The sequence below is a fragment of the Micromys minutus genome (assembly GCF_963924665.1).
Source record: "Micromys minutus genome assembly, chromosome: 14".
Lineage (NCBI taxonomy): Eukaryota > Metazoa > Chordata > Mammalia > Rodentia > Muridae > Micromys > Micromys minutus.
This window is the reverse complement of record NC_137983.1, coordinates 1711927-1737953: the sequence shown is the minus strand read 5'-3', so window position 1 is coordinate 1737953 and position 26027 is coordinate 1711927. Positions and strand designations below refer to the sequence as shown.

The 26027-nt window shown below is 55.5% G+C and overlaps 2 protein-coding genes across 3 annotated transcripts in view; one reads left to right on the top strand and one right to left on the bottom strand.

Moving 5' to 3' along the window:
- CRTC1 (CREB regulated transcription coactivator 1) overlaps nt 1–13514 on the top strand; it is a gene marked incomplete at its 5' end in the record, with an annotated part of 52650 nt that extends 39136 nt beyond the window's left edge. Inside the window, 7 exons of one of the 2 annotated variants that reach the window (XM_080928651.1) lie at nt 3406–3518; nt 4181–4324; nt 4433–4483; nt 5058–5159; nt 8088–8174; nt 8523–8703; nt 9648–13514. In XM_080928651.1, coding sequence (XP_080784777.1) covers nt 3406–3518; nt 4181–4324; nt 4433–4483; nt 5058–5159; nt 8088–8174; nt 8523–8703; nt 9648–9859 — 890 coding nt within the window. In that variant the 3' untranslated portion in view covers nt 9860–13514. Of the gene's footprint in view, nt 1–3405; nt 3519–4180; nt 4484–5057; nt 5160–8087; nt 8175–8522; nt 8704–9647 lie in introns of both variants that reach the window. The other variant, XM_080928650.1, reaches the window with a different exon arrangement.
- Nucleotides 13515–13780: 266 nt separating this feature from the next.
- On the bottom strand, nt 13781–21530 carry COMP (cartilage oligomeric matrix protein; the record flags this gene model as incomplete). The annotated part of the gene is made up of 19 exons (XM_080928519.1): nt 13781–13888; nt 13963–14102; nt 14315–14487; nt 15414–15610; nt 16009–16057; nt 16165–16343; nt 16465–16646; nt 16731–16783; nt 16949–17067; nt 17960–18119; nt 18428–18535; nt 18620–18724; nt 18802–18960; nt 19041–19115; nt 19281–19418; nt 20161–20330; nt 20685–20736; nt 21158–21243; nt 21455–21530. 19 exons carry the CDS (start codon nt 21528–21530, stop codon nt 13842–13844), a joined length of 2268 nt encoding a protein of 755 aa, XP_080784645.1. The 3' UTR covers nt 13781–13841.
- Nucleotides 21531–26027: the final 4497 nt, after the last annotated feature.

Genomic DNA, 26027 nt, shown 5'->3' with positions numbered 1-26027 from the left:
AGGGAGAAAAGCAACTTCAGCATGTCCTCAGACCAGTACACATGTCCCAGTGTGCCTATACGAGCCCAGCCCCACAGAGAAATTCATTTAAAAATTGTTTTTTTAAAAAGCAAGCCCAGGCCCTGCTGTTCTTCCAGAGGACCTGAGCTCAGCCCCACTGCCACAACAGATGGCTCCCAGCTGTGACTGCAGCCCCAGGGAATCCTGGGAGCTTTCACAGCCACCTGCGTGCACAGACACATCACACACACAAACACAACTTCAAAAATGACTTTGGAGGGAAGGGTTAAACTGGGGTCCTGCTGTGTAGGCCTGGCTGTGCTAGAACTTGTGACTCCAACTCTTGAGTGCTGGGATTAAAGATGTGCACCGCCATGCCAATTATTTTTTTTTTTAATCAAGCAAAGCATAATGTCTCATACCTGTCATCCCAGAACTCAGGAGGCTGAGGCAGGAGAGTTACATTAAGTTTTAGGCCAGCTTGGGCTATTTAGTGAGATGCTATCTCAAAAAGGTTTTTTAAAAAATGGAAAAGGCTACCATCTTTTTGTTCTACAGTAGGTCCTGCCTGGCCATTTGCCCCACTTGCAGTCCTGTGGTCCTGTGTGTGAACATACACATGGATCATGCTGAAGCCAGAAGGTCCTGGGACCCCACAAGAGCAGCAGGTGTCCCAGCCCCACCCCAGCCATCTCTCCAGCCCCCTCACTTCTGTTTGTTTTGTTGTTGAAATTGCAGTCTCATGTAGCCCAGGCTGGACTAGAACTTGCAGTGTAGTCAGGCAAGACCTCAAATTCCTAGTCCTCCTGCCCTAGTCTCCCAAGTGTAGCGTGACAGGCATGCATCACTCTGACTGGTGAATGCAGCGTTAGGGACTAACCCCAACCTTGTGTTCTAGGTAAGCAGTTTACTGAGCCACAAAGGTGCTGCCAGCCAAGCCTCCACTTTCCACATGTACTTACCATGCTTCCTTTATGAGTGAGTGTTTGCCTATCTGCATGTCTGTGCTCTGTATGTGTGGCTGGTGCCCTTGGAGCTCAGAAGAAGCTGTACAGTCCCCTGGGGCTGGAGGGACAGGTATTATGAGCCCGTGTGGGTGCTGGGAATTACACCCAGGTTTTCTGCAAGAGCAGCCAGTGCCTTTAACCATTGAGTCGTCTCTCCAGCCTCACATCCACTTCTTATGGAGCTCCTACCTGTGCTGTGCGTCTTTGCCGGGCCCAGCATTTGCTCCAGATCTGAACAGGAAGTACCTCAGCCCTGACAGACACAGGAGGGAGCTGTCACTCAGAAGTCCTGGACTCAACTACACTCTGAGCGCTGCCTCCCAAATTCTCCTGCCTAGGGTTCTAGTGACAGTCCTATAGCAGAACCAGGCTTGGCCACCGACACCACCGTCACCACAGGACTGAATAGGAGAGAGCCAACCAGGATCCCAGGGGAAGTGTAGGCTGTTGCACAAGTGCCTGCCACAGGCACAAAGGCCCCTTGCCCTGTTGTCTCCCCTAGGAATACTGGGTGTGTTCCCACCCACAAAGTGGAACAGGAGCAAAGTAAACCAGGTGCCCAGGGCAGGCAGGCTCCAGGTCTGGTGAGTCGGGCAGCCTTACCCGGTGTGATGGTGCCAAGCCCTCCCTGTGCTCCTGACTTCACTGAGGCCTCTGCTGTTTATATCTGATAGCTCCTGATGAGGAGTCAGCGTCCTAGTAACCTGGGGAGAGGGATGTCAAATGCAGGGCCCTCAGGGCTCCCCCTGTCATCAAAGGGGCCTGGTGCCTGCTTGGCCTGGTGCCCAGGATGAGGCAACAGGCCCCCACTCTGCCCAGTGCCCTTGATCTCACCCAAGTTCCTCATCGCCTCAGCATTCAGGGATTAGACCCCTGGGGGCAGGCGGGGTGAGGGAAGGGGCAGCGAGGCCCACAGAGGCTTTGGCGGGTACAGGCCTGTTACTCCAAGGCAGGGCTAGGGCAGGGTAGTAAGGATTCTGGTTTCAGTTCAGGCAGCTTTGGAAGGGGAGTGCTGGGAGGGGGGCTCCGTCATCTTGAAGGTGCCAAAGAAGGATGTGGATGAAGGGCACTGGGTCATCAAGAAATGCCTTGACAGGAAAGAACAAGTTTGGGTAGTGACTGGGGAGGGCCCTGGTGTAACAGAAACCCAACCTCCCATAGGATAGAGTTGCCCAAGCCAAGACAGAAAGGGAGATGGGCTTATGATGGCACAGACCTGAGATCTGTGCTGAAAAACGAGTTGGCCATTGCTCTGGCACCAGAGCCAGCCTGGACTACCTCGTTTGTCCCAGGCTAGCATTGTGTTAAATGATAGGAACAGCTTGGTACCCTGAAGCTTATCTGGTACAATGCTAGTAACTCAGTTGGCAGAGTGCCACCTACCATGCACAAAGCCTTTGTGTTTGAGCCCTAGTACAGCAAAAACTGGCTCACACCTGTTACCTTAGGACTAGGGGCTGGAGGCTCAAGAGTTCAAGGTCTCCCTCGTACATAGCTAGCTTGAAACAGCATGAGCTACACATAAATCTATCTCAAAAGAAAACAAAGATATAAAGTGGTAGTGGTGCATCAGCTTAACCTCAGCACTTGGGACACAGAGGGAGGCAGTTGGCTGTGAGTTCAAGGCCAGCTTGGTCTACAGAGTGAGTTTGAGGAAAGCCAGGGCTGCACAGAGAAATCCTGTCTCAAAAAAAAAAAAAACAAAAACAAACAAACAAAAAAAAAACAGAAATTAATTAAAAGGAGGTTGGAGAGTCGGCTCGGAGATAAGAACGGTTGTTGGTCTTACAGAGGACCCAGGTTCAGTTCCCAGCACCCACAGGGTGACTCCCAGCCACCATAACTCCCAGAGGATTTGGGGCCTTTTTTCCTCCACAACTCACTAGGCACACACATGATGCACAGACATACATTCAGGCGGAACACTCTCACACTATATAACATGTTTTATGTGAGTGTATGGTATGTGTGTGCGTGTGTGCGTTGCAGTAGAGAGGCATATCATATTCTAAAGCCAGGAAATACCATGACATTGGTGTAGGGACACACACCCACTACCCCGTCATCAGAGGATATCAGGGCTCCTAGGACCCTGTCACTGAGAACTCCACTCTACCAACTATGGGCAGCAAGTACTTCCTAGGATAGTGTTCAAGATCCCTGATGGGCTGATTGGTTACTTTGGAAGCAGTGTTGATTGGCTGAGGCCATGCGACACACCTTGGGCTACTAAAGTCTGCAGATAGAAGAAACTAGGCTACCAAGCTGCGAAAACTAGGATGGTCACTGACGGGACCCTCCTCAGAGCTCCATCCCAGGTTTGGCCACAGGCAGCTTCTCCCATGGGCAGCTGGGCTGTGGTGTGGCCGCCTGTCCCTAGCCCCTTTTTCCTTTGTAGGTATGAACACTCCCAGCTCTTCCCCACAGCACCGGCCAGCAGTCGTCAGCCCCCTGTCCCTGAGCACAGAGGCCAGGCGGCAGCAGGCCCAGCAAGTGTCACCCATCACTCAGGTGCGAGGGTGAGGTGGGCGGGAACACGAGAATCTACCACCCCAACCCTGCCTGTGGAGTCCTGACCTTGGTCTTGCTTTTACCAGTTTTCTTTACGTATGTATTTATCTTCATGTGTACATCTGTTCTTGAGTGGTTAAGAGCCACCATGTGGGTCTGGAATCTGAGCCCAGGCCCTCTGTAGGAGCGCTCAGTGCTCTATCCGAGCCAGCCCTCCAGCTCCCTTTGGACTTAGCAACAAACGTTTGAACAGAAGCTGCACGGCTCGGTGTTTCCGTGAAGCAGATTTTATGGTGTTTCTGGTTTTGAGACCAGGCTCGTGGTACTGAGCAGATGAGGGTGGCTCCTCGGTCTTCTGTCCCGTCTCCTGTCACTGGAGTGGCCCAAGGGCATCAGCAGGCATCAGAGTGACTAGGCAGACACTCGTTACAGCAGCCTAGGTGGGCTCCATACTTACAGTGACCTCTGCCTCGGCCTCCCGAGTGCTGCATGGCAGGCGGACATCCCCTGCCGGGGTTTCTCCCTATTTATTTGCTCCCTGTGTAAGATCTGCCCTCACCAAGTTTGGCTCACTTGCTCCAGGGAGAACAGAGCCACAGAGTTCCTGCCATGCCCCCACTGACACCGGGCCAGCGTCTCTTCTTCACCTTTGTCCTCTGCAGGCCGTGGCCATGGATGCCCTGTCATTGGAGCAGCAGCTGCCCTATGCCTTCTTCACCCAGGCTGGCTCACAGCAGCCTCCTCCGCAGCCCCAGCCGCCGCCTCCACCCCCGCCTGTATCCCAGCAGCAGCCCCCGCCCCCACAGGTGTCTGTGGGGCTCCCCCAGGGTGGTCCACTGCTGCCCAGTGCCAGCCTGACTCGGGGGTCCCAGCTGCCGCCTTTGTCTGTCACCGTACCATCCACTCTTCCCCAGTCCCCTACAGAGAACCCAGGCCAGCCGCCAATGGGGATCGACGCCACCTCGGTAAGACTGAGAGGAGGGCCTTGGGCCCTCCATGTGTGTGTCATGAGTGGGCGAGTGTGTTCATGAGTCAGGTGTGTTTATGAGTGAGATGTGTGTTTGTGAGTGGGATGTGTTCGTGAGTGGGGTATATGCTCATGCATGGGGGGGGTGTTCATCCATGGGAGGTTGTTTATAAGTAGGGTTATTTGGGTGATTGCCAATTGTATGTGTGTTAATTTGCTGTGCTTTTAGGAGTGTGTGGATCACAGTCTGGATGTGCAGATGTGTTGGGGATATCCAGGTGCATCCAGAGGGCACTGTGCCTGAAGCCCTCAACTCTAACAGGGTCAGGCCTAGCATCAGCAGGAGTCCTTGCTGTGAGCTCCAGGTGGGCCCTGCAGTCCTGTGTGTGCGGTTGCCCTGAGAAACCAGGTTCACAGTCACATTCTCCACTGCAGAGCTCATGGTAGACACTTGGATCCCCACAAGCCACTGACCACCTGTGTGGCGTCCATTGTTGAGGGTCCAGGCATCATGCCCAGGGCTGTTGAGTCAGTGCGGGAGTCAGTAAAGCATGAGCTCTTTGTCATCACAGGCACCAGCTCTGCAATACCGCACGAGTGCAGGGTCGCCGGCCACCCAGTCTCCCACGTCTCCAGTCTCCAACCAAGGCTTCTCCCCCGGAAGCTCCCCACAGGTAAGGTCCCCACTCCTGGCCTTGTGCCACTTCCTGTGTCCCATGTGCCCAGTGCTCCCCAGTGCTGTCCTCCACCCCATGCCATCTGTCCTCCATCAGTCTGGGCCCTGCCCCTACTAGGCGTGCTCTAAGGTACTCAGGACACCAGAATAGCCCCAGAGTGTGGAACCTGAAGCTCCCAGACCTTCGAAGATTAAGGTGGAGCCTCTCTGGGGCTCAGGGGAGGCGGTCAGCCAGCCTGTGGTTGCTCTGCCTCCACCCTGGTCCCTGATCTGTTGTCAATGACAGTCTATAGCCTCATTTGGCTGACTCTGACTGAGTTGTGCTTTGAGACAGGGTTGTGTTTTTTTTAATAAAATTTTATTTGTTCAATTTTACCAATGAAGATGTCAGGGGCAGGGGGTATGAGCTTAGAGAGGCAGAGGAGCTTGCAAATGACCCTCCACCAATGTCCCAGAGCAATGCCTCTCTCCCTAGAAAAAAAAACCCTTCAGACTGAATGTCCCTCACTTCGCTTCCTGTGCCCTAGCCAGCCTCTTGATGCCCGTTCACTCTCTGTGGTTTTTCCTTTTTTCTTTTCTTTAAAGAATTATTTTCATATTTTATGTGAGTACACTGGAGCTGTCTTCAGACACACCAGAAGAGGACATCAGATCCCATTGCCTGTTACAGATGGCTGTGAGCCACCATGTGGTTGCTGGGAATTGAACTCAGGACCTCTGGAAGAGCTCTAACCACTGAGCCATCTCTCCAACCCCTATGGTCCTTTTCTTACTAATACTATATTCACCTTCTGCCCCCCCCCCTTGCCCTATGGGTGACTATTTAATTTCTGCAGTGTTCCAGCAAAAAGCTGTTGGATTACAGTTTTGTGCTAAGGCTGAGCCTCACCACAACTAAAAATAGGTTTTTCCAGTAAATAACACCATCTCAGAGTCCATAATGTGATCAGTTATCCTGTGGCAGGGTCTATGTTCCCCAGGCAATCCCCTGGATTCACTGTGTAGCCCAAGTGGCCTCAAACTCTGAATCCTCCTGCCTCAGCCTCCTCAGTGTGAAGGTGACACTTAAGTGCCAGCCCAGCCACCCAGAGCCAGGTTTTCTGCTGTCAGGAAGCAGTTGTGCAGCAGAGCCCGGAGCCCTCACCAGGCCAGGCCTCTGATTGCTGTTTTGGTCCAGCTCAGCCAAAGCAAATGTCTCTCATTTCTCCTTGTGGTGTGGCTCCCTGCCCTGTTCATTCCTTACTGAGCTGAGGAGTGACTCGGTCACAGCAGAACTTGTCAGGGCCTCACCATCCTGGGGCCACCCCACCCTAAAATTACTAGGCAGAGAGACTTGTATTGGCCTTTGTAGTTCCCCACGTCCTGAAACTGTTCTCAGCCCTAGTACAGGAGCAATAGGTTCTTGCCAGGTAGGAGCACCAGGCAGGAGCACCAGGCAGGCTCACCAGGCAGGAACACCAGGCAGGAGCACCAGGCTGCCTTGGTGCTGGGGAACAAAGACAAGGATAAGGTCCCCTATGGTGACCATCCACCTGCTTCTTCACCTGGTGTCAGCACCTCGGTCCATTCACACTGAGCACTTGGGCTCTGGGGACACAGGGAGGCAGGAAGGACAGAGTAGAAGTCCACAGTTCACTGTCTCTGAAAAATCGTGGGACGTCCTTAAAAATCCTGTCTAATTCAACCTGTCTCTGTGCATCTCTGATATGGGAAGCAGGTGTATCATGTTGTTCTGGACAAGACCACTGGGGTGTTTGACCCCAGTGGGAGGCTGCAGAGGCACAAGTTTCTCCCAGAACCCAAAGGTGCCAGGCATAACCACAGCTGGCTTTCCATTGGGTTTTCTTAGACACCCATCGGGCCTTGGCCATGTGTTCTCTCATGCCCAATGTCCCCTCTCCACATACATCATGGCTTTCCAGCCAGGCCTGTGCCTCAGCAGGTTAAGTCCACCTGTAAGTTGCTTCCTACAAGGGCAGCCTCACAAGACTCTGAGGCAGAACCAGCCACCATCTCAGAAGCCCTGTCCCTACCCTTTAATGAAACCTTCAGCTGCTGTGGGGTCTCATGGTAGCAGGGTTTGATTGAGTAAAGTCTGCCACCTCTCAGGGACCAGACTGAACTCAGCCTAGGTGAAGCTCATAGGGAGCTGGAGGCCACGGCAGTTACGCTGCACAGTGCACTCAGGAGTATCTGGGATCTGACTTGTGATGGCCACAAGTGTAGCTGGGACCTTTAGGTTCCTTGGGTGTGACTTAGCTACATTCATGACCCTTTGTCCATGTCCCAGCCAGCTCCAGGAACTCCCTCCTCCAGGAACTCCTCCCTACAGGAACTCCTCTCTAGCTTCCCCAACCCCTAAAGAGCCCAGCCCTAAATTAACCCTTGGCTAGTAAGCAAGTGTGATAGGATTTCAACCCCACAGCGCCTGGGGTCTCAGGCAGGCAGCCCCAGGCAGGGACTTGTCCCCTGCTGTGTCCTATGCACTGAACTGTCTAGAGAGTGTGTCCTATGCCCTACGTCCCCAAGACCATACTGCATCCCTAACAGGGCAAGTACACGCCCTCTGGTCAGTCCTCCGGTCAGGGTCAGCCAGCACCTCCCTCGAAGCCCCTGCTCCCTAAGAAGTGATGTCTCCTATATCAGGCTCTTGGAGGGGCATAGATGGGGCAGTGCTTTGGGGAGTATCAGAAGCCCCTGAGAGTGGGTATGGCAAGAAACAATCACCCTAGGGTCAAGGCATTCCCCTGAGCACTCCCAAGAGAACTGTCTGTGATCTCCACCCTTTTGGAGTCCCCAGGGGTCTTTGTCCCATACAGCTGGGCTGTGGAAGACACAGACTTCAGGAACCCCAGCACAGGCAGCACGCCCCACTGCTTCCTGGGCCTCAGGCTGCAACCACAGCGGGCTTCTCTTCTGTCCACAGCATACGTCCACCCTGGGCAGCGTGTTTGGGGATGCGTACTATGAGCAGCAGATGACAGCCAGGCAGGCCAATGCTCTGTCCCGCCAGGTGAGCGGGTACCCGGGCCTCACTGCTCTACCCGCATCCTGCTGGCGGGCTGTGGAAGCAAAGGCCCTGACGATGACTTGGCCACACCCCCTTGACCTATGTTCACCCAGCAGAGTGGAGTTCAAGGTCACAGGGAGGAAGAGCAGGACTCAAGCACCATGCAGTAACATGGTGGGGACTGCCCGATGGAGAAGCCGGGAGGATTTGGTGGTGGCCTGGAGTTTCATTTGCCATTCATCTTCCATCTGCCATCTTTCCAGCGAGGCTGTGGGTGCGAGGAGCAGACTCAGGGGTGGGAGAAACCTTGCTGTCCATTGACCTTACAGTCTCTCTTGGTTCCCTTCATAGCTGGAACAGTTCAACATGATGGAGAACGCCATCAGCTCCAGCAGCCTGTACAACCCCGGCTCCACACTCAACTACTCCCAGGCTGCCGTGATGGGTCTGAGCGGGAGCCACGCAGGCCTTCAGGACCCGCAGCAGCTCGGCTACACGGGCCACGGCGGAATCCCCAACATCATCCTCACGGGTGAGGCCTGGGGTGGCGGGGCATAAAAACTATCCTCACAGGTCCCCCTGCCAGACAAGGGGATGGAGCCGAGGCTAGCCTCCACAGGATGGGGGACAGAAGGCCCAGACAGTCCCTGAACCCCACTGCAAACATGAGAGGTCTACCCCTCAGTGTCTCCTCACACTGCAGCTGTGCTCCCTCTCCCTTCTCGCCTCCCACTGGGATCCAAGTCCTCCTTTATGACCCTGTTCTCATCTCCAGCCAGGGAGAGTCATCACACACCAAGGCCCTCTGAGCGCAGTATGACCAGGCCTTGCTCCATCCGGCCCAGAACCCAGCTTCTCCAGTGTCTGCCCCACCCAAGTCCCCATAGCCGCCTGCCTTCATCTTATACACCCTGAAAATGGAGAGCTTCTGTGTAGTCTAGGTCTATTGGGCACAGTGTCACACCCAGGGCAGAGGGTGAATCCTCAGTAACCCCGTGGCTCATAGAACGGCCTCTGTGCTTAGAGCCACATCTAAGCTAATAGGCCCATCATCCTAGACAGAATAATCTCATTTCTAGGTCTGGGGACCTGGCAGGCACCTCCCTGAATAAAAGGAGCTGGGTCCTCATGGGGAGGACCCACCTGTGCACCTCAGACACCCAGTCAGAGGGCGTGTCCTGCAGGTCACACTGTCATCTGCTACCAAGCATGTGGCTTTGCAGCCGTCTGGTCTCTGTCCTCAGGGCTGGAACCAGCTCATGCTCTGAGACTGCTGAGCCATGTCCCTGGCCAGCCCAGTCAGTGCCAGTGTCTGCTCTACCATGATGGTACATAAAACACCCCAGATATTCTGATGTTCGCCCTGCAGAAAAATCCCTGGGGCGAGCTGTCCCCTCCACCCCTGCATCTAACACGGCCTGGTGTCTGGTTCCCTGGAGCCAAGACTGAGCCATATCATTTGTCCCTACCCGACAGTGACAGGAGAGTCGCCCCCGAGCCTCTCTAAGGAACTGAGCAGCACGCTGGCAGGGGTCAGTGACGTCAGTTTTGATTCGGACCACCAGTTTCCACTGGACGAGCTGAAGATTGATCCTCTAACCCTGGACGGACTTCATATGTTGAATGACCCCGATATGGTCTTAGCCGACCCAGCCACCGAGGACACCTTTCGAATGGACCGGCTGTGAGTGGCTGTGCCCGCCACCTGCCGCTGGTCAGTCTCCAACAGCGCTGCCCCAAAACCGGGGATGGCAATGCCGCCCCCCTTTGCCAACGGCCAAGCTTGTGGTTCTGAGCTTGCAATGCTGCCCAGCGCCCCCTGCCAGCCGCACCCCGGTTGTTCGCCTCTCATGATGCCTGGCGTGAGGCCGTTGTGTACTAGGCTGGCTGTCTGTCTGTCCATCCATCCGCCCGGGGCAGGCTGATCGCAGAGGCTGTGAGCACCTGGCCCCATGGACTTTCCCCATGCTCACTCCCTCACCCGCACTGGGATGTGAGAGCCCCTCATCAGTGGACCACTTCCAAGACACCCAAAGTGTCACTCCTCCCAGATGTGCTGCACGAGGAGGGCTGGGGTGTGGGCCTGGAGCGCCCCAGAGGCTGAGGTGCGCCATCCATTCGACTGTTCTCAGCTGTCACTGCCTCCCCACCCCCTACCGCCATCCTAGCCCTGGTCAGGTCATGCATGCCCACCGTGCCCAGGGCAAAACAGCAGAGCCAAGGGGCAGACCTGGACCAGAGTAAACACTGTTTGGATGGCTGCCTTTTACATTTCTGAGCGCTCTCAGAGCGCGACAATTGACCTATGACCGAATGTGGTGTGGACAGAGCCCACTGAAGCAGCCGGTGCCCCTTCTTGGCCACTGCTGGGCAGTGATCAGCATGGTGGTGCGGGGACAGAGTCACAGGCCACCTGTGCATTCTCCTCACTTTTCCCAGCCCCATAACTAAGTCCCTACTCCTATTAAAGATCTGGGGCTCAGGTGGCGGCAGCCCTTAGTGGGGTCTGCTTTCTCTTCAGTTTCTGTTGGCGTTTGATAGCTGACCCCCCAGACTTGCCTGGCAGCATGTTAACCCCCCCCCATCCCTTCTTGACATTTTTTAAAGCTAACTGGAATACTTGCCTGAAGCACTTGCAAGTTGGGGGGTGTGCGGGGGGCACCTGGGCTGCTCACCCAGACGTGGGCTTACTCAAAGAGCTGGGTGGGCAGGGATGGGGCTGGATGCAAGGTCCTAGTGGCTGGGCATGTCTGTAAGAACCTCAGAACAGATTTCTGGGAACAGGCCTTGGCTTTCACTGGGGCCTCCGGAGAACACTCTCCCTCTGAGTATCTGTAAGGTGTCTGCCAGGCCTCAGTGGGTAGCTGGTATCTGCTGGTGTCTCTGTGATAAGTGGCGGGGCTTGACATGTCACATGCCTCTGTCCCATAGGCCCATGCCTTCGCTTGTTTCTCTATGGTGTTGCCCACTGCCCATGCTGGGGGTTGGGAAGCACAAGAGCTGTGTGTATCTTTCTCCAAGCAACTAGGTGGCTGCCTGCATGAGAAAGCTGCTGCCCTTTCATCACCGTCCCCCCTTCCCCCCCTGGACTTGGGGATACAGCATTGGTTTGTCCAGTTCACCTGTCCAGGTCTCAGGCCTTTCTGTCACCATGGTGAGGGCTTGAAGGGAATAGTGGGAGCATTATCATCATCATCAATATTAAACATGTGTGGTGGCCACTTGTCACCCAGTACTGGAGAGCTGGAGGCAGGAGGATTGGGATATCAAGGCCAGCCTGAGCTGCATGAGACCCTGTCTTAAAAAACAAAAGAGAAAGTACACATGAATGGGGTCTGATTCTCTTCGAATTGTAGAAGTCTGAACAAATGGCCTTAACGATACCGTTCCCGGGCAAGGCTTCCCAGTAACCCGTCACTGGCCTTCCAAGTTCTCAGTGAGCTAGAGCAGGACAGACATGGCCCTCATACGCTGGTGGCCCGGGCCTTCAATGCCCTCTGCCAAGAGTACATGGAGCTGTGTTAATGTGACTAGTTCAGTGCCAAGTTCTGTGATGAGGTGATAATCCCTGTCTCAGCCTCTCCCGGGTGCATGCATGTTCCGTAAGGGTTCGCCCTCCTCTTCCCTGGGCCTGGCTGCTATTGGGGACTCCAGGGGGGTATCTTTGTCACCTGTCTGATAATACCCCCGTATTGCCAACACATCCCAAGATGATAGCTCAAGGCTGTGGGGGCCTCGGCTGGTGACTTGCATGTACTGTGAGCCACTGAACTGTGCTGGGAGCAGCCCCCCTGCCCACATCTGTGCTCTCCCGGCACAGGATTAAACACCTGGCCCTTGAGACGTCAGAGTGTGAGCCAGGCCTGGCCTTTCCCCTCAATCTTGTCTATGTGTCACCAACTTCAGCTGAACCCCTCAGCCATGTGGCTCTTCAACTCACTTCCCTGAATTAGAAACAAGATGGGGGCATCTTGATTACACTATGCCCAGCTGCCTCAGTTTACCCTTTTACAGCCTCTTGGGCAGTAGTTATCTACCCAGAGCCCCACAGAACAATGCAGCTGGACCCAGCCCCTTCCTGTCCTAAGAAATGGTTTGTCCCCTTGACCCAAGGCCCCGCCATGTCCCTTCTGCAGCACTATGTAGTGCTGCTCTGAGCAGTCCATTGGCACTTAGCCTAGCCTTCAGCTCTTTGGAAGACTTAAACAGGGGAGCCCCCTAGCGAGACCCAAAGGCTACTGCACAGCAACCAAGAATGGCTGACTGCTGTCACACTGGGCCTGGTGCCGAGAGTCAACATTCCGTGCACTCAGGACAAGAGTGGGCAACTGTTTGCTCACAGTGGGCCTAGAGTTGGTTCACTGCATTCTGAATTTTCTGTGTTTGCAGAGAAGATTCAGCACAGGCTGATAGGGCTGCTGGGGTCATTGGTGGTCTTGATGGAGCTGTGTGCACAGGCTTGGGGTTACATACGTGCCCAAGGCCTGGCTGTTCTCCCTGTCCAGGTGAGGACACTGTGTCTACCCCGTGTGCGCTGCCGCTAGTGTGGTGGCATCTGGTCCTTTTTATACCCCTTTCACCTTGGCTCCCAGGGGCTTGCTTCTCTTCCTTCAGGGATCTGGTAGGTGATTTGGAGACCCTGATCATTCCTGTCTCAGGCATGGCCCTCAGCGTGGCACAAATGCCTGCCACCCATTGGTCATAGCCATGTCTCCCTGTCAGGGCAGAAGATGGAGGACTTGTATCCTCTGGAGCCTGGGTGCTGGGGTATTCCCAAGGCCATGGGGTGCCCTGAACCTCAGTTTTTCTTTTTCTCAACCCTGCTGGGCTCAGGGGCCCAACCTCGTGGGCAGGGTGGGGGCAGCAGCAGCCCCATGATGGTACCAGCTGCCCCTTCTGCATTTAGCCCCTCCTTGGGGCTAGGGATCCATCACATGGGGCAAGGTCTTGCCCATCTCTTGGGGCTCTGGAATTTCAGGGTGACCAAGGCCTAGCCTAATCCAACCCAGCAGTTCTGATCACAGGGGGATATGAGGCCAGGCTGTTTCTCAGGCCCCATCTCACCCCTTAGTTGGAAACAGGTCACCATGGGATGGGCAGCCCCTTTGATATATGCAAATGGCTGGTCCCACATTCCCCTCCCTGTGCCCAGGCTGGCTCTGCCCCCAGCATGCGCACTCCACTGCTGCGGATGTCTGTGGGCCGTGCGCGTGGGCACCGCAGTTGGGGGTCAGGTTGCTCAGGGCACGCACGGCCGCCCGCCCTACCTTCTGGCGCAGACGCTTCTTTGTATTTTTGCGCCCTTTGTAATGAAATGTAATAAAAACCCAATGTTTTCGTCTGGGCCTCTTCCTCTTTTTCCAGTCTCCCTCCAGTTACTCCACCCTCCTGTGGCTGAGCCCCTTGGGTACCTCCCACTGAGCCATTCAGTGACTGAGGCTCCTCAAACTTGGAGACCCCCAACTGATCATACCTTAGAATTTTCCAGGTGTGTCACCTGTGGTGAATTGTGTGCCCCTGACTATCTCAGTGACTAGAGCACGGATCCTCTGGCCTCCTGGAGGCCCCTCCACACAGTGCCCCTTCAGCAGTGACCAAAGCCAGCCAGTCCCCCACATACATACTTTATTTGCCTTTCCTCCCCAGGCCAGGCCCCCAGACACCTGGTCCCTAGGCCCTTCGCAGCTGGTGACTCTCATAGTCCTCAGGGATTGTATCTGCAGATTGAAAGGCAACAGGTGAGAGGGGTTTCTGGAACCTTTGGGGTCCAGCCCACTGGCCTCTAGCTCACCATTGCAACGGTAGCGCAGGTTAGCCCAGATGATATTCTCTTGGGAGAAGCAGAAGACACCCAGGCGGCCACCACGCATGGCTGTGTCCACCACCACGTTGCTGTCAGCTACTAGCTCAGGACCCTCATAGAACCGTACCCTGTGGAGTGAGACTAATGAGGTGGAGTTCCCGTGCTCGCTACCCCCTTCTTTGGTTCACACTAGCGATAACGACTGGTGTCAGGGCCCCTGCCTCAGTTTCCCTCAGCCAGAATGTGTGTCGTGCGCCCCATACATAGCAGGTACCAGGGGCCTGGCATCTGCCCATATGTCCGTGGTGCACTGTAAACGGAGCAGCAGGGCAGGCCCCACCTGATGTAGCCGACTTGCGGCCGGTGCTGCAGGAACCAGCGGTAGGACGTCTTATCCTTCCAGCCCACATTCCGGGGATCCTTCCACAGCAGCCGCACCTGGGATGCTGTATCCCCCGTGTGCCACAGCGCGTTTCGGAGCTGCTCCCCGGGACCTGTAGAGGACTTGACAGCCTGCCATAGGCCAGGGGAGGAAAGGGATCAGAACCTTGTCTAGCAGAGCAGGTGGGAGTTATGGGTGATGGGTATGGAAGGAGAGGCCAAGTGAGGGCTTTTGGCTGGGCCACTGTGGTAGTGGAACCAGGAGTCTGTGTGCCGGAAATACAGGGATAGATACCTTAGGGGGTCTTTAGGGTCTGGCTCCTTATAGGATGCAATAACCTGCTGTGATAAACCAGGGTCTACAGAACTGAGGACCTGTTGCAAGGTGTCTGCAGGAGGATATGGGGTGTCCAGGGAAATCTAGGGCTTTGTGACTCTCATAGGTTTGGGAACCCAAAGGGACATGTGGTGATCCCAAGGGGTACTTTTTTCCTTTTTTTTTTTTTTTTTTTAATGAGACGGGGTCTATCTTCATTTTTTCTGAATATGCACGTTTCTGAATATGTGTGGGTACATGCACATGTAAATGAAGGGCAGAAGTTTTCAGAGTCATCCTTAATAGATTTTCTACCTCGCTCCGTAAGGCCTGGGGCTTCCCAGTGTGGCTAGTCTCACTGGCTTGCTCTGGGGACCCTGTCCCTACCTTTCAAGGCTGTAATTACAGCTGGGTCACCATCCAGACCCAGCATTTATGTGGGTTCTGTGGGGGCCCAAACCCCAGTTCCTTTGCTTATTCCCCAAGCACTGTAATAAGGAGTCACCTTCCCAACCCTCCACAGAAGGCATGTGTGGGCCTGTGGGACAATTTGAGTCTATAGCAATGGTGGCGGGTCCAGGTGGAAGGGCTGGGGCTGGGCATGAGTGATGAAGAATGCGGAGTGGTGACAATTTTGAGGGCTGTGGGATAATGCTGGAGGGCTATGGAGGCTTTGGGGTGAAGGCTAAAGAGTACAGTGTATGTAGGCACAGGGACCAGGAGAACACAGCCCAGCCAGCACCTTGAGCTGAATCCCTGGCTCAGCCACAGCCCGGAAGGGATTGGCCTGCCAGTACGTCTGCTCCATCTGTTTCCACATGACTACATAGAAACTCGAGCTGTCTTGATAGCCGAAGATGAAGCCAGCGTAGTCATCATCAGTGGCGGTGTTTACATGGAACGTGCCCTCGAAGTCCACGCCGTTGAACGCCGTGTAACCTGTAGAAGGAGAGAGAGCAAGGCCTCCAGAAGCATGCTTGCTCTGGACACCTCAGAGTCTGGCCCTGCCCCTCCAAACAAGACCTGCTCCCCCAAACAAGGCCACACCCCAACCAACATATCACTAGCCACACCCTCAAGCACTTCCCATCTCTATCTCTTTGCCTCCCATGGCCATGCCCCAAAGGCGCCACCCAAATCTTCCCAGGTCCTGACCAAGCGGCCCTGTCCCTCCATGGCCTATGACCCACCTATGACCACTCCTACAACTTGCCATTTGTCCTAACCTGCCTCAGCCCTACCCACCCTTCCCAGGTTTAAGCTGACAGCTCCTGCTCAGTGGCTAAGCCCTCCGTAGCCACGCCCCATAGCCCCGCCCCCGCCCCGCCCCTCCTCACCCACAGCCAGGCCTGGGTCACTGTTCATAGTCTGAACGATCTCCATTCCCTGGTGAGGTCGAAAGAACAAGGGCCTCAGGACAGCACCGACTGGTGAAGGTCTTGCTGAGGCGGCACCCAGCCTCACTCAGACCACCACCCGAGCCCTAGGCGCACCTGATTGAGCACCACCCAGTTGGGATCGATCTGAGCGTCACCCTCTGGGTCCAGCACAACCGTCTGGAAGGCCCTGAAGTCTGTGAGAGTGACCTCGGCGTTCTCGGGGCACACATCGATCTTGTCTATAACCTTGTCAGCGTCGAAGTCACCCTGACAAGCGTCACCCACGCCATCCTCTGAAAAAAAGATAATCTCTGTGGGCTCAGCTCAGGCCCCTCCCAATAGCTTATGCTAGCTCCTGGCCACGCCCACACCAGGCACCTCTGCCTCATCACACCAGCTAAAGACCACTCTTACGGTCACTGTCCTCTTGGCCCGGGTTGGGCACTAAGCGGCAGTTGTCCTGGCTGTCAGGGACTCCGTCATTGTCGTCATCGTCATCACAGGCATCACCCTTGCCGTCATGGTCCGAGTCCTGCTGGGCGCTGTTGGGCACTGTGGGGCAGTTGTCGCGGGAGTCTTGATGTCCGTCCCCATCCCTAGAGTGCGAAGAAGAGACAATGAGACTCTGAAAGGGGGTTGTCATGTGACATTCCACTGCTACCTTCCCAAGGGCTCCTTACTGGTCTTGGTCACTATCACAGGCATCACCCACAAAGTCGTGGTCCACATCCCTCTGGAATGGGATCAAGGGTCACAGTCAGGGATAGGAACTCAGAAGCCAGCCCCGTCCCAAGTCCACAGCCAGATCCTTTCCTCCCCAAGAACCCCCACCCTCAGAATGCCCTTGGCAGAATCCATTGTATCCCACAAACTAAAGTTCACATAGAAAGTGGTCCACCTGGTCTGGGTTGTCTTTCTGGGGACAATTGTCACAGGCATCCCCAACACCATCACCATCACTGTCACGCTGGTCAGAGTTGGACACCCGGGGACAGTTGTCAGCTACATTTCGTATTCCTGAGACAAGTCAGAGAACCAAGGCAGGATCCTGAGAATAGGGCCAGGCTAGGGTGGTACCATCTCAGATCAGGGCTGGGACAGAGCCCCAGCTTCATGGGATAAACAGGAGATGACCAAGGGGTCCGAGGTTGATCTCTGGAGTCTATGTGGTGAGACCCACTCCTGCAATGCAGTTTGCCCTCTGACCTCCACATGTGTGTCATGATACTCAAGCACACACAGGTGCATGTACATAGAACAGACAAACTCAAATGTAGAAAAAGTTGCTGGGCATGTTGGCACTCAGGAGGCAGAGGCAAGCAGATCACTGAGTTCAAGGCCAGCCTGGTCTGCATAGTGAGTTCTAGGACAGACCAAACTACATAGTGAGACCCTGTCTTGGAAATAAAATAAAATAAAGCGAGATTTAAAAAATTAAACTGAAGCACAGTGGCTCACGCCTTTAATCCCAGCACCCAGGAGGCAGAGACAGTCAGATCTTTGTGAGTTTAAAGCCAGCTTGGTGTATACAGTGAGCTCCTGGACAGCCAGGACTATGTAGAGAGACCCTGTCCCAAAAACAGTGACAACAATAATGTAAAATAAAAAAGGATGCCTGTGCACACCTGTCACCCCAGTACCCAGCAGGTAGGCAGGAAGGTCAGGAATCCAAGGCCATCCCCTGTTATGCGTCACCTCGATGAAGCCCCCCCCCCCCCCGGGTTGTTAAACTGGGCACCTCACCCACTGTGCCCCAGCTCTCTTCTCTCCCAGAACTGGCTTCCTGTTTCCCTCTGCTTGACTTTAGCCACACCAGGACTCTCTAGGCCAGGCCACCACTCAGTTCCAAGCCTTGCAAACACCTCCCCTGAGAGATGGGTCCCACCCTTCCGTCCCCAGCCATGCTCACCGTCGCCATCTATGTCGTCGTCGCAGGCGTCGCCCCGGCCATCCTGGTCTGTATCTTTCTGGTCGTCATTCTTCTGGGACCGGCAGTTGTCGCAGGCATCTCCCCACTTGTCGCTGTCCGAGTTGCGCTGATCTGGGTTTCTTACCAGTGGGCAATTGTCCTAAAGGGCAGGACAAGGAGAAGGGAAGGTCAGCGTGGGACAGAGCTCACGTTCCAGTTGCCTGTCTTCCCGGAGCCTACGAGGTGTAAAAAGAGAACTGACTCCTGAAAGTAGCCTTCAGACCTCCACACGCTGTGTCACACTCGCGAGCACACACTCTCGCGCGCACATGCACATAAATAAATAAATGTGATAAAATGTAAAGTGCACGGCCCAGACCAGCTCATCTTCAAGAAGCTAGATAACTAACGAAACCCTAGAGGCCTTGCTGCCACCAAGCCCCGCCCACGGACCCTACACAGCCTTACTTGCTCGTTAGGGACTCCATCCCCGTCCGCATCCGGGTCACAAGCATCTCCGATGCCATCCCGGTCTACATCCTCCTGCCCCGAATTGGGTACCGTCACGCAGTTGTCCTGGGGAGCAAGGACACGGGAGTGAGGCGTGTGTCTACCTGGCTCACCATACCCTCCCGGTCACGCCCTCCAGGTCACAGCCACCTTGCGGCACTGGCGCTCCGAGCAGCGAAGCTTCTCGTCCGGGAAGCCGTCCAGGTCCGTGTCGCGGCCGCACAGGAGCCCGTTGCCGGCCCAGCCGACGGCACACTACATAGGGGAGTCGGTGGAAATGTCCACGCACGCCTGAGCCCAGGACCCCTCTTCCACTATATTCCTGCACTCACCACGCAGGACCTTGAGCCGTCACGCTCCACGATACAGTCGGCTTTCTCATGGCACGGGCTGGGTGACCCGTCGGGGCAGAAGCGCTGCCCACGCCGCTGGCAGCCTGACGTCTGGTCACCCACGAAACCGGGCTGGCAGGGGCCGCACTGGAAGGACCCCTGTGCGCAGGCGCGGGCCGTCAGCGGGTCATCCACTCACGCCTTGATGGGGTCAACCTCACCGTCCCTGCCCTCCTTACCCGGGTGTTGACGCACACGGAGTTGGGAACACAATTGTGCTGTCCGGTCTCACACTCATTAATATCCGTGCAAACCTGGGGGACGGAGACCACGGGCAGACAACACACGTTCCACACGGGTCACGCCTCTTTGCAACCTGCTCCCCGCCCCGAAGAACTTTCTCACTGGAAGCGAGTGTTCTGGACAAAATGTCTTTCATTCCCTCCTGCCATAAACGTAGGGTCCCCGGCTTTCCTTACCTGTTTGTTGGTCTTGGCGAAGGTCAGCCCCACGCCCTCATGGGTGGGTCCGCTGAACCCAGGGGGACAGGCTTCGCAGTGAAAGCCGGGGCTGGTATTGACGCATCGCACACGCGGGAAACAGGGGTGAGCGTTGCACTGTGAGAAAGACCACACAGGATTAGGGGCCCATAGCTGGACTGCTAGAGCCAGACCTTGGGGCTTCCGGGATGTGGAGAGGGGTTTGTTTTGTTGGAGATCGGATCTCACTGCATAGCTCCGCCTGCTCTGGAACACACCATGAATACCAGGCTGGTCTCGAACTCAAAGAGATTGGCATGCCTCTGCATTCCAGGGCGCTTAAGGGCCATCAGCCAGCTCTTGAAGTAGGGCGCTACACGGGATAGAGAACCCGAGGGTCGCTGGTGACTTTGCCTTCGTGGGCATGGAGTCGTGACCTCTTAGGGGTGAGGAAATGAATTTGGGGGGCGGGCATCCCCAGCCGAGGGAGGAAGTGGCCGCCTGGGCATGCAGGCACGGCGGCGACGGCCCAGACGTAAAGGGCGACTCTCCACAGCAGACACGTGGTCCGGGCGAGCAAGCCCCAGTGGGGAGGAGGATTGGAAAGAGCCACCCCCGGCGTCCAAGGGGTCGTTGGGATGGGCCTCGGTAGGGGCGAAAGGCGTGGTCAGAACGTGCGCCTGAGATAGTGCTGGAGTTGACCTGGGTGGGGCCCCCCTGGTAGACGTGAGGTCTTCTGGGCTGGAGCCCCGGGCTGCGAGGGGCTGGTCCGGGAGAATACTCTCAGTGGATGAGGGGGGCGCCGTCCGGATGAAGGGAATTTGTGGTGGGGTCGGCCCGGGTAGGTACAGGACGGCGGGGGTGTGGGGAGCCCGCGCACCTCATTAACGTCGGTGCAGTGCGAGCCGTTGCCGGTGTAGCCAGGAGGGCAGGGGCCGCAGCGCGCGCCGGTAGCTGTCTCCGTGCAGACTACGCCGGGGAAGCAGGAGCCCGGTGCGCACAGCGGTACTGGCCGCACGCTCAGGCCAGGAGTCCGTGCGGGCTGCATTCCTGCAGACCTACAGAAGTTAGGCCACGCCCAGAGGTGGTGCCTGCACAGCCCCGCCCACACGATGAGCTTGTCCCGCCCAGGGTGGGGCTGTTCAGGACCACGCCCCCAGGGGGGGCTCTGATTAGCCTACGCTGGGACAGGGTTTGTTTGCGCGTGCGCCCTTAGGCTGTGCGGTCCTCCTGCCCACGTCCCTGATCTTCGCGCATTTCCCGAGCCTTCTCTCCGGCGTCCAGTCCGCTCCGTCGCCGTCCACTTTCACCCCTACCTCGGCCAGCTCCCTTCCCCAGCCCTTTTCCTCCCTTCCGCTCTGTGCCCCACTCTTCCTCCGCCCTTTGGGTCTCCGCTGTGCTCACCGCAAGCATCACATTCCATCACCGTATTCTTCAGGAAGGTGATCTCCTTGACCTGAGGGGCAGGAAGTCAACGGGACCCCTTCCCATGTGCCTCCTCTCGGTCCCCCACCTCCTCCCACGACCCGGTTCCTCAGAACCCGGTGCCCACAACCATCTTCTTTGCACAAGCGCGTTCCGGATCTCCTGTCTCCCTGTCTGATTCGGTGCATCCAGTCGCCGCATCCTGTTCTAGCCCTGTTTCCATGCGCTCTGCCCCGCGCCCTGTTCTAGGCTCTCTTCCCTGCTCTGTTCTTGCACTGTTTCCCTCTCTGTCTTTTCCGTCCCTTCTGTTCCCCGCTCGTCACTGCGCCGTATCCCCTGCATCAGTTCTGACCCGGCACTGTCTCTCTCTCTGTTCTCTACTATTCTTAGTCCCCTCCGTGTTCCCTGTCCCTGTTCTGTGTCCACGCTGCTGTCTCCCTCTGTTTACTTACCTGCTGTCGCAACAGCTCTCTCACGTCTTGCAGCGCCGCATTAGTCTCCTGAAGTTCTCGCAGCATCTGTGGGGCCAGGTCTCCACCTGCATCCACAGGGGCCAGTGATGGGCGACCCAACCACTCCATCACCCCTCCCGCCTCCTCCGGGGCTATCCAGGCTCCACCCGCCGCTTCATTTTTCAGGAACCCCGGACGTTCCTGGAGAGCGGACCCCAAGCTCCGAGGAGGTGGAATCATGAGCCTTGAGGAAACTGAGAGGCCTGTCCACCCATGTCTCCCACTAAGCAGCTTTACCCAGAGGGATCTGGCCCTGGCCGGTAACCCGCAGTGCAGCCAGGGCGAGCACTAGAATGCAGGCTGTGGGGTCCATGTTGGTAGAGCTGCAGCTGCTGCCTGCACCCTCGAGCCCACAGCCTATTTATCCCCGCGCCGGGTCCGGGACAGCCCCCCGCGGCCCAGCCCAGAGCCCGCCGCAAGGTAAACAGGCTGGGCTCTGCATTCAGGGCCCCGCCCCACGGCTGATCAGTACAAGGTGGGGTCTGAGGAACCATGAGCCTTGAGGAGTCAAGTGGCGCTCTCCACTCACTCTGGTTCACCATTGAGTGCCTGCTGTATGCAAGACAATCTCTGTCTGCTCCCTCAGATAACACTGGGGAAAGAAAGTCGGGAGTAATCTAAAGGTCACCCACTCTGGCTCCCACACTCCCTCTGCGCTTCCAAATCCTGCAAACCGGGTCTATGGGTGTGGCTCCGTCCGCAGCAGCAGGAGGTGATGAGGGTGGTAGGCTTGGATTCCTCTGCACCGCCACCATCACCGCCCTACACCTCCAAACAAACAGAATTCCTAGTAAATGATGTCCGTGCCTCAGTTTCCCCTTTTGCACAGTTGAATAAACAGGAGGAGTACTGGGGATGGGGTGCAGGAAGGGTCCTCAGTTTCCTTGAGGTTCTCTTCTCTCTGGGCTGCACTGAACTTTGCTCCTCAGCCACTGGGGAGACACAGTCTCATAAAAATAATACCAGCTGGGAACTGAAAAATCTTTCCTGAGCCAGCCACACTCTGAGCTGTAAAATACCTCAGCCTCCAGGAGTTTCAACCCTCTCTACCTGGCCTGCCAGGACTCACAGCTTACAGTCTGTAGACAGAGAAGCTGGGGCTCAGGGGAGGGGAACTGGCCCACTTGGGGCTACTGCAACCCAGGAAGATCTCTTGTTTCAAGAAGAAACCATGGAGGGCTCCCTGGAGGAGACAGACAGTCCAGGGAACAAAGAGAATAAAGGCCTTACTTAGATCAGTTATGGGAAGCAGTTGAGGAGGCTCGGGGGAGGGGGGGTGGGGGATGTCAGTGTGTGTGTGTTGTTGGAGATTTCTGGTACATCATGTTTTACATAAATGTGCCTGTTGTGGGTCACATCCCCTGCTAGGTAGCTGCTGGGGGGCACTGGAATAAACAGTCCCTGACTTCTATCAGGCAGCTGAGGTAGGTGTGGGAATCGGCAGCAGGGCTATAGTGGAAACTGCTCAGCAATAGTCCTCAGTAGAAATGAGCCCGGGCTGCTGGGTAGATGGACACCACACACACCGTTGCTGTCAAGACAGGGAGTGAGGCTAGCCAAGACCAGTAACAACATCTTAAGGCCCAAGGTGTCATTGGGCTCACAGGGGGAGAGCAGGGGGGTTGGCAAAGGAGGGAAAACAGCCGGTGCAGAGGAACCGTGTTCAGAGAAGCCAGGCCCCCGTGGCATCCTCCCTGCTGGCTGAGCTACCTCCTGTTTTCTTTGGCCCTGGGCACACATGGGGCTGTTCTTGCTGACCAGCCCTGGAATTCTCCAGAAAACCACCACTGCAGGGTGGACCTGTGGCCTCCAGAGTGCAGCTGAGGCAGGAGCACACAGCAGCCTAATGGCTGTCTACCACGAGTCAAGCGCAGGGCTGGGGCTCAGGACCACATGGCTTGAGCCATAGCCACAGCTGGGCCCTTCAGGGAGAGGTGGGAAAGGGAGTCCAGACTGAAGGAAGGGTAAGAGCTGAGGTCGTGCTGAGGACAGTGGGGAGAGGGACAGCCTGGGCTCACCCCTACCTGCTGCCTGCCCGATGCCTGCACCTCTCCTTCCACAGTAGACATCTGCTCCTCCAGGCCTTCAGTACTGCCCAAGCAAGGTTCTCTGTGTGACACAGTAAGTGTTCATCTGGAAATCAGAATACTCACAGCCTGTGAGGAACATTAGTGAGCTGGCTCCCAAATCAGCCTGGCTCTTTAACTTGGAATTTACACACAGAAATGTTCTAAATGGGTTTTGCTTCGAGTGTTTTGTAAGTTTGGTTGGTTTTGTATTCTTATGACAGGATCTTCTGTAGCCCAGGCTAGCCTTAAACTTTCTCTGTGTCCAAGAATGACCTTGAACTTCTGATCCTTCTGCTTCCATTTCCTAGGTGCTAGGATAGACTGCAGGCTCCACCTAGCCAGAGATGAGTGATATCCATATTTTCCTCAAAGAAGAAATGACCCAGCTTGATGGACCACACCCGAGCTGAGGAGCTACACACGCACATAAACACACACCCCATACATGCAAACAATCCCACATTAGACCCACACACACATACACCCCTATACATGCAAACAATCCCACATTAGACCCACACACACATACACCCCTATACATGCAAACAATCCCACATTAGACCCACACACACATACACCCCTATACATGCAAACAATCCCACATTAGACCCACACACACATACACCCCTATACATGCAAACAATCCCACATTAGACCCACACACACATACACCCCTATACATGCAAACAATCCCACATTAGACCCACACACACATACACCCCAATACATGCAAACAATCCCACATTAGATTCACATACACACTCACACACACATACACCCCTATACATGCAAACAATCCCACATTAGACACACACACGCGCACACACAACCTCCTCCACACACACACACACACACACACATACACCCATATCCACCCAACGCCCTACACACATACACATCTTCATCCCCCACATCCACACATGACCCCACCCATACATACCCACACACATCCCTTCCCACAGGATCCAGACTTAGCTCTGGCCCCAGGCAGGCAATAGCTGTGATATTCTGGAACTCATGAGTCTGAGCCAGTCTTTCTTCCCGACATCCAGGCTGAGTCGTTCCAGGAGCATCGCCAGGCGGGGCCTGCTGGTGGAGCCCCGGGGGCCCTTTCTGATTGACGATGGCTGGGCCAGGAGACGTGTGGCGCCCAGGCTGCCTGCCACCGCCCAAAGGAGAAATATGTTGGGCATGGCCTGCCCAGCCACAGGCTTGATCTGGGGAACCCATCAGGCCGGACAAGGGGGAGAGTCACTTGGCCATGCCCACATCCCAGGCCAGACTTACTCTCCATAAATAAGGACCAAATCCAGGGGTCAGGGAGCGGGTGTCTGAGGCCTGAGACTGACTAGGCCTTTGACGGGGGCCACCCTCCTCAGCACAGGCCTTTTCATGCTCGACTTTCCTCAGATGAGACACAACGGTAACTATAACAGTTACAATGTTACTGAGCAATTGCGATACTGTGGAGGTCAGAGGATAAGTGTGGGAGGAGAACAAGTCTTCACCTTCTGAGAATCTTCCAGAATCTTCCAGTGGAGAGCAGGAAGGAGACACAAGTAGTCAGTATACCAAAAGTTATATTTCCCTCTGCTGGCTCTCATCTAGACAGTCCCAAGCCTGGCCCCCAAGGCAGCTCATCGGAGTGTCAGGTCCAGACTTGGATGTGAGGGCCAGGATCCTGCAGGAGACTCTCCAGCCGCAGGGCAGATCCAGGCGGTGTCTCTCCAGACGTGGAGAGCAGAGCATTGCTCTTGGTCTCTGCTTATGTGCTGTGCAGCGGGCGGGCACCCTGGGGCTCCAGGACTGTCCAGTTATCTTGAGTGTTAGCCACCGCATCCTGGTTATCAGGTGCAGCCCTGGGGTAGTAGGGATCTGACTAAGATGTCTTTATATGTCAAGGAGGCTTTTTCTCCTTTTGCATACACCAGTCTTGACCTTGGTTTTGATTTTTCTGAGACAGAGTCTCTCTATGTAACCTTGGCTGTCTTGGAACTCACTGTGTAGAATAGAATATAACTTTAATTTTTTTTTCAAGACCTATTTTTTAACGATGGTTCTTAAACACTTTAACCTCCCTTGTAGCCCACCACCCACCAGAGGTAGTGGGAAAGAAAGGATACAGGGGAGGCGGGCCTGTTTAGAAAGGTTCTTTGGAGCATCTCCCATCTGTGTTGTCTGGAAATCTGCAGTTCAGCTCACAGGTCGGCAGCGGCGGCTCGATCCACTCACAAACACTTCACAGATACACAGCCGTCCAGTTCCATAGAGTCAGGATAGCAAACAGGAATCAGCAGCAGTGGCAGCCAGGCCTCACCCCGGAGGGACACCAGGAGAAGTTCTCGGCTGGGCCTCTCTCAGCGAAGATCAGTAAAGACAAGAGACCAGCAAACACTGCAGGGCAGCTGTGCCAGCTTGCCAAGCTCTGTCTGTCACTCTGTGAGTCCAAACATCTCGTGTCCTCCGTGTGCCTTGCCTCAGCTGACATCACTCTGCCAACCAGCCCAAGTCCAAGAAATTGGTAAGAAACTGCAGCACAGCACCAGAAAATTTTTGGCACGTTTCTCTGTGTTGTCCTAAAAACGCAGCTTAACTATGCAAAGTAAGGCGAACCAGTACATGTGTGTCATTAGCAAAGAGTCCCTTGTCACGTCCTTTCACATGCTTGCTTTACCAGAACGTTCTTTCTCCTGTTCGCTTTAGCGAAATGTTCCTTCGTGTGTTTGCCCCAGCAAAACCCT